The sequence below is a fragment of the Orycteropus afer genome, unplaced genomic scaffold (genome assembly GCF_000298275.1).
Source record: "Orycteropus afer afer isolate SDZICR_OR568_19922 unplaced genomic scaffold, OryAfe1.0 scaffold00254, whole genome shotgun sequence".
In the NCBI taxonomy this organism is placed as follows: Eukaryota; Metazoa; Chordata; class Mammalia; order Tubulidentata; family Orycteropodidae; genus Orycteropus; species Orycteropus afer.
This window is the reverse complement of record NW_006921841.1, coordinates 1772416-1784974: the sequence shown is the minus strand read 5'-3', so window position 1 is coordinate 1784974 and position 12559 is coordinate 1772416. Positions and strand designations below refer to the sequence as shown.

At 38.9% G+C, this 12559-nt stretch overlaps 1 protein-coding gene across 1 annotated transcript in view; it reads right to left on the bottom strand.

The window, feature by feature from the left end:
* Positions 1 to 2130: 2130 nt before the first annotated feature.
* The window catches only part of SSPN (sarcospan), a 52966-nt gene continuing 42537 nt past the window's right edge, over positions 2131 to 12559 (bottom strand). Inside the window, exons 2-3 of the mRNA XM_007949780.2 lie at positions 7965 to 8051; positions 2131 to 2496 (exon numbers count right to left, since the gene is read on the bottom strand). Coding sequence (XP_007947971.1) covers positions 2131 to 2496; positions 7965 to 8051 — 453 coding nt within the window. The remainder of the gene's footprint in view (positions 2497 to 7964; positions 8052 to 12559) is intronic.

The following is a 12559-nucleotide window of genomic DNA, read 5'->3' as shown; positions in this document are numbered from 1 at the left end:
AAAGCCTGAAGTGTTTGCTATAAAAAGTTGTTAAAGATATACAGGGTGTGCTTCCAAAGGTGTCTGATTCATGGCCCTGATTAAAGCACCAGTTTCTCACTCTAAAGAACAGTCTACGGCATTTCAGATTCTCAGTCACTTTCCTCTTTACGTAGGAAACTCTGTCAAAAACCAAAATGGTTTTGATTATTCAGATTTTTTAACATAGTATAAAGCATGTTTCAGATCATCATTAGGATCCTTGATATTCCACAACTATAATATTTTTGTGTGTGATCAAACCTCATGTTTCAGAGTTTCATCCGCTAAGTTCCAGTGTCCTTCTTGGCCTGGATTAATGTGTACATAGGCTGTTTTTAAAACAAGTGAAAACATGAAAAAGTTTTAACATCTGTTAATCAGGTGTTTTATCTAAAGGACATAAAAAACATTTACAACCCTCCAGCTAACCGACTTAACATTTTCCTTTCTATATGGATATTCATGTTATACAGAAATTGACACCATTATTACAATCCATGAAATTATCTATCTATCTTCTAAGGCAAACAAGAAATGTTTTTGTTGTTGCTGTTGTTGTTGTTAGGGTAGAATTTCCTAATTAATATATCAATAGGCAATGAGGAGAGGCAAATTTAACTAAATTATTATCTTGCATTTCTGCTTTCAGCAGAGCATACTAATAAGTCCTTAATAATATTTATGCTACATGCATTTCCATTTTGAACCCATTTCTTAAAACAATAGTATTGTTCAGAATTTTATAACAGTAACAAAAAAGACAAGTTTCCCACTGTACTCAGTCACTCAAAAATAAAACTACATAAAAACTACCTTCCAAATTAATGAACATATTATTCAAATACAAATTTCATAATATTCTCTCTAATTTCTAGGTTGTGCATACAAATCAATAATAGAATTGTGTGTTAAATACAATTTTGTGAATAGAACATGCAACCATTACTCAGTTTTCCTCAAAAATACTTAGCTGCCAAGGAAGATACTATTCAGCATAATATAAATGTGCTATTTTATAAATATTTCCCATTACAAATGTTCTTGATTTTGTTTAAGTGAATGTTTTAACCTGAGCTATTAGTTTTGTTTTTTTCTCTTGTAAAGCTTGGCATTCAGAAGAAAGAATCTTTTGGCCTCCTCTCTTGTGAGAGTAATTTCTCCCAACACCGATGGTGCTATATAAGTACATCCAGAGCTCATTAGATAGACTTCTGAGCATAATTTTAATTAACAATTAGCTAGAAATGAGTTTTAATGATTTGTTTTATACAATAGACTAGAAGCATAATGTGATTATTTTTAAACCTTCTACATCATTAAGAATACAACTACTACCACCTTTCAATGACTGAGAAGCAGACAATCATCAAAGCATTTAATAAGTGATCTGCTTAGAATGCCAAACTAAGGGAGTCGAACAGCAAAGGCGCCGCCCCAGCCCAGGTGTTTATAATTATTTAGCTTTTTGAAAAGGCTCTTCCTTGTCTACTCTGCTTCTTTAAACTATTTCAGGCCTTGAGAACATTACTACCAGGGAAAATAAGGAGACCCAACCCAGTTCAGTTCCTTCCCTACCCCTGACATCCTTCAAGACACAGTGAGGGTAATGGAGGTCTCCGTGGGAGACTCTAAATTTGGCAAGTGGGCCTGAAACACCAGTTAACACCACCAAATTAGGCCTACAGAAAAGAAGATTATATGCTGTATATATATATTTACTGGGTAAAATGAGTATTAGGAATAAGCTCCAGGCTGTAAAGATAGAGCTATACCATTTTTTCCTGTTGAGGGTTGTTTTAAGGTCCCAAAGTCTATTTGGATCTTGCGTGCCTCATAAGAATTTTTAAAAATGCTGTAGAAACCTGAAGAAATGCTCACTCATTTTCTGGAAAAAAAATTTATATATATATATATATATATATATATATATGTACACATATATATCTGTGTTTGTGTGTGTGTATATATATATATATATAGAGAGAGAGAGAGAGATAACTATTCATTTAGAACCAGTGAATAGCATTCATTATCAAAAGTAGTTTGTTTCTTCTTTTTAACTTCAGCTAGTCAATGTGCTGTTTTCTCTCCCACCTTTGAGCACGCATGTTAGACCTTTTGCTGCTGGCCTTTGGAAGTTGTTAGGGAGCACATCCTAACACCCACATAAAAGACCTGGTACCTATGTTTCCACATCACAAAGCAGGCCAACAAGCACACCAGGCCACAGACCAAGTTAAGAATCATCTGGATGAGTAAGAACAGTTTGAAAGTGCCAGTGATACTGGTACAGTCAGTTACATCCTGGTAAACAAAGGTCCTGCTGAGCGGCTCAGAGGAGGGCAGTTTGCACTGGCAGGAGTCGAAGGTGGTTTCGCAGGTAAACCGTGTGAGCTGTGAATAGTGGTGGGCAGCAAACGCCACAGCCAGTACACAGACCATCAAGGCGAGGGCACTCAGCAAAAAGTAGGATAGCTGCAAGAAAGCAGAAGAAAACCTTTGTTTCAGAATATTGGATGACTATTCACCAGGCGAAATAATAAAAACTGTTCTTTTTCTTCTCTCCCCAGGAAATTCCCTAATGAAGGGCTGTCTGTCCTCAGAAATTGATTATCCAAGCCATGCAAATGGCTCTATGTTTACTAGAGAGTAATTTTTTAACTCTGATCACATTTTCATTTGCGATGCAGGTGTTGGGTACTTTTCAGGAATTGCATCAACCATAATAGCTTGATTGTGGGATGTTTGTGTGTAGGTGTTTAGATGAATCCCAAACAAGACAGCTATGCCTGAAAAGCATGCTCAGCTTATTTTAACCTCAAGAATTCCTGATACTAAGGCTGAAAGAAGACTAGGAAGTAAAGAAGAGGTCTCTGCAATGCTAAAATTGTGTTGGCCAAAATTAGCAATGATTGGTAACCAGCAACACAAATTAATAAAAGCAAATATTATATTCAATGTAGTGATTGCCAAACTGTGCCCATGAATAGCCAGATCCCAAGAGTTGCTAAGAGAAAAAGAAAAGAAACAGAGGAAAAACTAAAGGGCAGGGGGAGAATAGTTGGATAGTTCCAGAAGGCATGGCAACTTGATGCCATTTTCATCAAGCTGTAAGTCTCAACCCAAGTCTAACCACAGTAGTTGGACCCTGATTATAAAAATAAACCATTGCCCGATATGTTGGTCTTGGGATTGGAAAAATCTGGTTAAAGTTTTAGTTCTGGTACTAAATACCTGTGAAATCCCTGAAAAACTCATTTGTTTAGCCTACGCCTGAAATATTTTGATAAAAAATTTGAATACTCACTGGCATGACCGCAATAAAATCTGTTTTGCAGGACAAGAAATGTTCTTGTGATTAGATCTATCTACTGGAAACATTTCTCTCAATATTCCCTTCCTCTAAGGTCCTAGGGAAAGAACAGAGTCTCCACATCTGGGGACAGGGCACTCAACATAATTCTTAGTGCAAGATTTGTATTACCACAGTCAACATTTGCCCTGTTCACTCTGGTGAATGTGAATTCCACAAAGTAAAATTAGTCTCAGTTGCTAGCACTTGTCTCAATTTGTTTTATTTGTCTTGATCTACAAATAATTCAAATCGCTGCAAATATATGTGTGTGTGTGTGTGTGTGTATAGTATTATATATATACATATATATATATATATATATTATTCTCTCATGGTCGTCATCAAAATCCACTTGCTGAAATGGGAATTTTATTTCTTTTAAAATATGACCTTTTGGCTCAGAGATTCAAAGATTTGCCCACTACTATTTAACAATTCCTCAGCAATACTGAGTGGCCTTAAACCAGAAGCCAGATTGCCTAGGTTAGAATCCTGGTTCCCCTGGTCCTGCCCTCAATAGTTACTGAACTTGAGCAAATTCATCAATGCCACTATGTTATCTCTGTTTCTTCATCTGTAAACTTGGAATGTTGATTATAATAGGGCCTACTTCATAGGATTACTGTTGGGATCAAAAGAATTGATATTTCTAAAGAGCTCAGAACAATGTTGGTGCATGCAAGCATTATTTAAGTATTTGTGAAGTAAATAAATAAATCTGTAGAGACAAAAAGTGTGCCAGTTCTCAGGACTCCTAGGATACAAATGTTACTGGCTTTGTCTTATTCTCCGACACATGGGCGTGACAACGCATCGTTGGCTTGTAGGAAAGGTGTAAACATTTACTAAACACAGTGATTGCTCAATTTTAATTGAACATCTTAAATACACTAAAAAAAAAAAAAAAAAAAACCACAGCAGGAACACAAAGCTGTGCCGTTAGCTCCCTGATATGGATCCATTTACATCGGTGCGCACCTTACACTTGGTGATTATTCTTCTCCCACCCAGTGAAAGCACCAGGCCAAGTAAACAGGAGTGAGCCACAGAAAGAAGTTTCTTATTCATCTTAAGGCATAAATATATATTTGATGTCCCAAAGCCCATGGGCTACATCTGCAGTGCTGTAGCATTTTTCCTTCACGGCTTTTAACTGATCTGACAGCAACAAGCTTCTGGGTTAGAATCTGTAATTTAAAAGCAAGTGGCTTGCTTTACCTACACAGCACACGAATCAACTATCAATGAAAGTGTTTATGATGACCTTGGGAATCCGAGCAACTACATCTTGATAAAACCCCCGCTCGGGACGCATTTGTCTTGCATGTGCCAGCCCATCAGTCTTGTGCTCAGCAGTGGGAGGCGGGCCGGCGACCGTGGAGGCGCGGGCGGAGGCGGGAGGCCACTTGAGCTTATGTAACCGCAGAGCGGATGCGCGGCTCGGGAGCTCGGCTGGTTCCGGCTGCCTCTAATTGGTACCCGGCTGCAGCTTCAACGCACTCGGATGACTTGGGGAGGGTAGTGATTCCGCTTGGATTTAATTATTTTTCCCGGCGGCATGAATGGTAAGGGCGCCTCTGCAGCACGCAGTTCAGGAGGCGGCTGCAGCAGCCTAGGGCTTCCTGGATGTGGGCACCAGGCGATTTCGCCTTAAATGTCCTCATGGGGAATGTGCCCTGAAATGTTGCCGCAAGCACATGAACCAGACACGTTTCTGAAAATCAAGGTGAACCCAGAGAAAGCGAGGCCACGAGGAAAGGCAGGAGGCCCAAACTGCGGCTGAAAGTCCTGCCAAGCCCAGGGGCAGAGCAGAGAAAGGGAGAGAAAATGAGCTGTGGTGTTGAGGGCCTGCCAAGGGGCCCCAGGGAAGACTGTTCTAGCTTGAGAGGAAAAGGCAAGACCCCTTGGCTCTTGTCCCTAAGAAAAAAAGGAGAGAGAGAGAGAGAGAGAGAGAGAGAGTGAGTGTGTGTGTGTGTGTGTGTGTGTGTGCGTGCGCGCGCGCGCGGCCTACAAAGGAGGCTTTGCCCTCCTCCCTGATTGCTCTCCCTGGTGCTTCGGTAGTTCAACAGGAGGAAATCCATTCTCAAACAAGGCTTAGTGCAAAGTGTGGATTGGGGGGGACCCTAAAATGCAGTTATGCTGGTGAGGAACACCTTATGAAGATGCATTTTGTCTCCCCCTCCCCCCGCAAAAAAAAGTCGGCAGTAGTCTGTTGTGCCTTTGGAAAACTCAGAGATTGACTGAAGCTCATTTTCCACCTGAAAATAATGTAGAGTGCACCTTAGAGAGCTGGCAGCAAGCATCACTAAAGGTCACATTCAGGAGAAGAGAAAAGTGCCTCAGTATTTGTCAGTGTCTGTCACAGGTGAAAAAAAAAAGTAGCTAATGAGATCTTCCTAGTGGGGAATTCTCAACCTGTCTGACATTGGCAGTAACTTTTATTTATTTTATTTTATTTTTTTGCCCTTGCTCCTTATTTTAACTAAAGTGCAGATGTTCATATGGCTTTGGGGGGCCTCTCTGGGACTGATGTTTTTGCCTTGGTTTCCTGGCATTGTCTCCTGAAAAATGAGGGTATTTCAGATAAATTGATGAACCTCTTCTTGGGTGTTTTTCACCTGATGAATGAAGTTCCCGTAATTTAACAGACCATTTCCACTGTGCTTTCTGGAAGGTTTTTTTTTTTTCCCCCCCAATCACCAAGCATTGCAGTTTAGTCAGAACTCTACAAGAAAGTAAACAAAAATCTGCTCTATCTGGCCTTTTTGTTAAGAAAAATCCTCCAACAGGAAAAGTAAAATCTCCAAGTGTAGACATACCCGACAGAATTCTACTCTTGTCATTTTTGTTTCCGAAAACAACATCCATTAATTTTTTTTTAATTAGAAAAGTTATATCTAGCTAGTGCAAAAAAATTCACAATTAAAAAAAAAAAAAATTTTAACTAAAATTCCACCAGATAGCTAGCTACTGGTAGCGTAGCGCCTAAGGGACTTGACTGCTAACCATAAGGCTGGCGGTTCAAATCCACAAGCCACTCCTCAGAAGGAAGATTGGGCAATTTACTTCCGTAGTGATACTGCCTCAGAAATCCAAGTCGGTCCGACTTGATGGCACATAACAAGCAACAACAAGCTATTTTTATGCACATAAAAGATAGTTTTTTTCCTTAGGCAAGATCATACCATATATTTTGAGGAACTGAATTCTGTCACTAATTAATGTAAACATTTTTTTATTCTATTGTTCTTTTAGGAGCTCTGGTAGCATAGTGCCTAAGGCATTTGACTGCTAACCAGAAGGCTGGCAGTTGAAACCCACCAGCCACTCCTCAGAAGGAAAGTTGAGCGATCTACTTCCATAGTGATACCGCCTCAGAAACCCAAGGAGGGGTCGCTGTGAGTCGGATACGACTCCACGGCAGTATGTATTGTTCTTTCACAGCATGATTTTTTAAATAGCACATTGCTTTCTCATGTTAGCAGTTTCAATTTTAATAGAATATATTAAGCTTTCTCTTAATAACTTCCAAATAATATATTTAACTTAGTCTTATGCTTTATGCTTTATTGTTTTAGTGAAAAAGTATCCAATTTTTATGTTTTTTGATAGAACAGTAAACAATGTGAGTGCACCGAAAAGAAAAAAAAAATAGTCACAGAAAGCATTTTGTTCTCTACTGCAGCAATTGAGCGAAAATGTAGAAATTTGGTTTCTGCTTGCTCTGATTGCTGAGTTCAGTGTTTATCTCTTTAAGCTCTGAAAGGGTGTGTCTCTATTTCCCTTTGGAGTAGATTCTACCATGCTGTGAAAATGCTGTGTACTTGAATTGACTCCAACAAAATGCACTGTCCCTAGCAAAGAAAAAATACACACTAATGAAAGACACACACAGTTGCCAAACCATGCATATCCCAAACTCCCCTCCCTGACTCTGCCCTCTTTCTCTTGGCACAAATAATTTGGATGCACCCAGTGTGCTTTTTCTGTCTCAATGATCCCACCTACAAGAGGAAATACACTTAGACTATTTCATTATTAAAATATTCCAAATAACCCCCAAGATATGGCAGTGGGCACTGATCTAGAGACCTTTTTCCTGGCCAAGTGTTATTGAACTGATGAATTTCCAATATTCCTTTTAAGGGCATTGAACTCAAGAAACAAAACAAACCTACAACCACTGAGTCGATTTCAACTCAGTGACCCTATAGGACAGAACAGAATTGCCCCATAGGGTTTCCAAGCCTGTAAATCTTTATGGAAGCAGACTACCACATCTTTCTCCCACAGAGCTATTCGTGGGTTCAAATCACTGACCATTCCATTAGCACCTGAGCATTTTAACTGCTGCATATGTGCCAGGCCTACCCAGTTCATGGGAATTAAGATTTAAAAGAAAAAGAAAAGCAACTAGTATTACCTTTGGGCCTAGACCAATGCCCTCCTAAAACATTTTTTGGCCTGTATAAAAATGTAATTTCTAAAATAATCAGATAATACTACCCCTTAAAAGGCACTCCTTTATTTTGTACTTGTGTTTCTTACTATGCAATGATAAAAGGGAAAGAAAAAAATCACAACTTACTTTCATAGCAAACTGGATACATGTCCGTTCATCAACTTGATATGAGACACAAAGCATAAATAAGCCCAGATAGGCCACTAAGCAGACCTGCAATGAAGAGCATGGAGAAAGGATGTTATCAGGGCAATTCGTACATTCCAATGACATCAATCTCAGGGCCTTTCACCATAGCATCCTGGTTATCAAGCTGTTCATTTCATTTACTTATCTTTATGTGCTATGTTTTCCTCAGCATGGCTTGCAGAACAGAGTTTTAAAAAGAGTAAAATCAATTTATTTCAATTCAGCCTGTATTTATTGAGTCCTTTTAATGTGTCAGGCACTATACAAAGTCCTGCAACATATACCATGATAAATAAAGTATCCTTAACCTCAATAGTTTTATAGTCCAGGACAGGCCAAGACACATTCAGACACAATTCTAAGACGGTATTATACGCCACATACTTTTCAGAGAAGTACAAAAAGAGGAAGAATTGACATTAAGTTGGGTGATTAATAAAGGGTTCACTAAATAGACTTAAAATGCTCCTTAAAAGGGATAGTAATAATAATGATCACTAATATTGTACCAAACATTTATTATGTGCATGGACTCTTCTAAGGGTTTTATGTGTATAGACTCATGTAATCCTCATAAAAACTCTGTAAAGTAAGTGCTATTATTATTCTCAGATCCCTGGGTGGTGAAGACGTTTGTGCTCAGCTACTAACCTAAAGATTGGCACCTCAAAATAAAGGCCTGGCAACTTGCTTCCTTTGGAATCCTGTGGAGCAGTTCTACTCTGTAACACATGAGATCACCAGAGGCACCAGAGATCACTTGGCAGCATGGGTTTGTTTGTTTGTTACTATTATCCTCATATTATAAATGAATAAACAAAGCTGGTAAATAGTGGACCCAGGATTCAAACCAGATAGCTTGGGTGAAAGCAATAGCATGAGCAACAGCAGCGAGGTAGGACGGCACAAACTGTGAAAGAGCAGCAAATATGTACCCATAGTTGAAAGAATAAAATATAGGGCAGAGAAAGGTGGGTTGGAAATCTGCAAACGTAGGATTGGATTAGTAAGTAGTAAGGCCCCTTTGAAAATTTTTCAGCAGGGGAATGATTTGAGATATGTTTTAGGAAAATAAGTGGTACTGTTGAGTGGAATGGCAGGGAGAACATCAGGATTTTACTAATCCAGGCAAGATTAATATATCAGGTGGCCCAGAGCTCTTGACTATTGCATGACTGATGGGAGGGAGAACTATAAAGTGACACCGAAGTTTATGAATGTCAGTGACAGAGAGAAAGGAGGATGTGCCTGACTGAAAGAAGGCTAGTAGGAGGAATCACAACTTTGTGAGAAAAGATACTCAAATTGTTAGTCAAATTGGTTTTTCTCTTTAATGCACTGGAGTTTCAAAACCCTGATCTCAGCTACTAACCAAAAGGTTGAAGGTTTAAGTCCACCCAGAGTCACCTTGGAAGAAAGGTGTGATGATCTACTTCTAAAAAATCAGTCACTGAAAAGCCTGTAGTGCTCAGTTCTACTCAGAGGCAACTTTTGGAAACAGATTGCCAGATAGGTCTCCTGAGGCACCTCTGGGTGGGTGTGAACCAGCAATCTTTTGGCTAGTAGTCGAGTGCTTAACCACTTGTATCATGCAGAAACTCCTAAACATACTCAGTTTTGTAAACCTTAAAAGGTTGATAAGTCCTACATTTTAATACGGAAAACATAAGCAGCAGAATTGTATTTTTCGATAAGCACATTTTTCCAGAAGAAGGGTATTAGAAGGGTGGCTGAGAGACATTCAACAACTGGGTTCATATCCCTAGGGCCAGCTTCAAACCATAGACAATCCCCTTTAGGATGGAGAGTTTTTAACTTACAAACCCATCACAGCATTTTAAGATAACACTTCTAACCTAGTCACCTGTGAATTGAACAATCGATAAGTCCTGTGCCCTCATCAATCCCCAAACTGAGGGTGGTTCTGCAGGGCCAATAAGCCAAAATCCAAGTCTGCTCTCTAGCACAGAGTTTTCCATCATTAGGACTGGCTGCATGGTTTAATATCAGTAGATAACTTTTCCAATGGAAAGAAAAGGCATTACAATGTGTGAGCCTAGTGTGGACTGGAGACGTCAGGGTAGAAAACAGAGCAAGTAGGACCCAGCTTTTCAGCAGAGGGCTAGCAGATACTGAAGTAATGATACTGGAATTGCTTGTGTAGCTGATAAGCCAAAATGTGGCTGACATTTCCAGCCAAAGATTAAACTCTTTGTTGAAGCTTGCAAAAACAAACAAAAAAACATAATGGAGCCATAAGTCTAATAAGAACTTTAGGGGCTTACTATGCACTCTCACAGTAAGAATTTACAGAACTGTGAGGGGACTTCCGGTAAAATGGAGGAATAGGCAGACAAGCAGCACAGACTCTCTTCAACAAAGAAAAGAAAAACCAATGGACAGGGGTACAGAAGATAATCCTGGAGCCCTGAGCTTTGAAAGAAACTATACAGAAGCAGATTAGGCACCAACTAGTGGAAAAACCTTAATAAATAAAACAGTGAGTACAGAGATGGTCGGAGCTGAGGACTGTCAGCTACTCTGATGGGACCAACAGTCTGAATATTTCCAAGTAGTGTTGAGACCTGAGAATTGACCTAAAGATCAGCCCTGGTCACCAAGGGCTGCAAGGATGACTGCGCTGGTGGCCTATGACTAGGTAGGGAAACAGCAAGGAGGGAGACAACCTCAGCTGTTGATTTTCTGCTGTTCAGAGAGCACAGCCATTTTGATTATTTACACGTGGTAGCCATTTTGCATATTTAAAGTGGCTGAGGGTGCAGCCATTTTGAATCTTTGTAAATGGCAACCATTTTGGATTTTAAAGTGATAGCATTCTTATTTGGATTTCAGGGACCTAAGAATAGGCTCTGTTTGCCAAGGTTGGCAGGGACATACAAGAGGCTGACAACAGGAAAGGAGACAGGTGGTGAGTGTATAAGTGCTGTCAACTAGTGAACAGAGGAACACAGTATCCTGCTTGTGTAGATAACATACAAACAAAACAAAGAAAATGAAAATCGTGGGCAATTCACTCCAACATACAATCACCAATTAAATACAAACACAAAAAACATCACAATGCCTTGGAGACAACAGAGCATCACAGCCACACAAAGAAGAAAGATAAAGCAGGAGAAACAAGGGACCAGGATATAGACTCAAAACACTTCCTTGAGGAATATGCAGCATTGGAACTCCCTGATAAGGAATTCAAAAGAATTATATTTAGGTGTCTTCAACGAATTTAAAGACAGATCAAGGGAACACAGAGAAAACCTCAGAACAATTTCAAAAGACAATACAAGAACAAAATGACAAAATAAATGAAAAATTAGAAATGATACAAAATCTACACACAAAAATCCAGAAGATTAATACTAAATTTTCAGAAATAGATAAGACATTGAATGGGCAAAGGAGCAGAACTGAATCAATGGAAGACAGAATTAGGGAGATGAAAGGCAAAAACCTGAACACTTCTTTGGAAAGAGATAAATCAGAAAACAGGTCAAAACAAAATGAAGAAAACCTAAGGTTCATGTGGGATACCATTAACCAGAACAGGAAGTGACAAATAAAACCACAGAGAAAATTGTCGAAGATTTGTTGGAAGAGAATTTTCCTGGTATGATAAAAGATGAGAATATATCCATTCAAGACGTCCAACAAACCCCAAACAGGATAGACCCCAAAAGAAAATCACCCAGACATATCATCATCAAACTTACCAAAACCAAAAACAAAGAAATAATCATGAGAGCATCATAGGAAAAATGAAAAGTTACCTACAAGGGGCAACAAATAAGACTAAACTTGGATTTCTCAACAGAAACTATGCAAGTGAGAAGACAATGGGATGGTATATATAAAACACTGAAAGAGAAAAATCTCCAATCAAGAATTATGTACCCAGCAAAATTGCCTCTCAAATATGATGGTGAAATTAGGACATTTCCAGATAAGCAGAAATTAAGGGAATTTGTTAAAACCAGACCAACCTTACAAGAGATGCTAATGGGTGCCTTTTGGACACAGAAGCACAACAGCCAACAACAACTGACCATTAACACACATGATGATATAACCCAGAAACCAACCCAGCTATGGAAGTATCAAAGTAAAGAAGCCTACAAGATTGTAAACAGGGAACCAGAGACATTAATTGACAAATGAGGACAACTACAAACCAAAAAGAGGGAAAAAAAACTGTGTCGTTACAAAACTTCTAGATCGTAGAGAAGTCAAGACAACTACAAGATAGAATGGCTGTTCTCAACTTGGGAAGAAAACCATAAATCACAGGGTAACCTCAAAAAAAAAATATAAACCTTCACATCAAAAAAGAGGACCGGCATAAATATTCAGCAAGTACTAAAACAATAGCAATGAAGGAAGTGATAACATGATTCATAAACAAAACGAGCTCAGCATAGAAAATTATATGGAACAAAGAAATCGACACCATGAAAAAGCACACAACAAAAATGACAGCAACAAATTCATATTTGCTAATAATTACATATCTGACA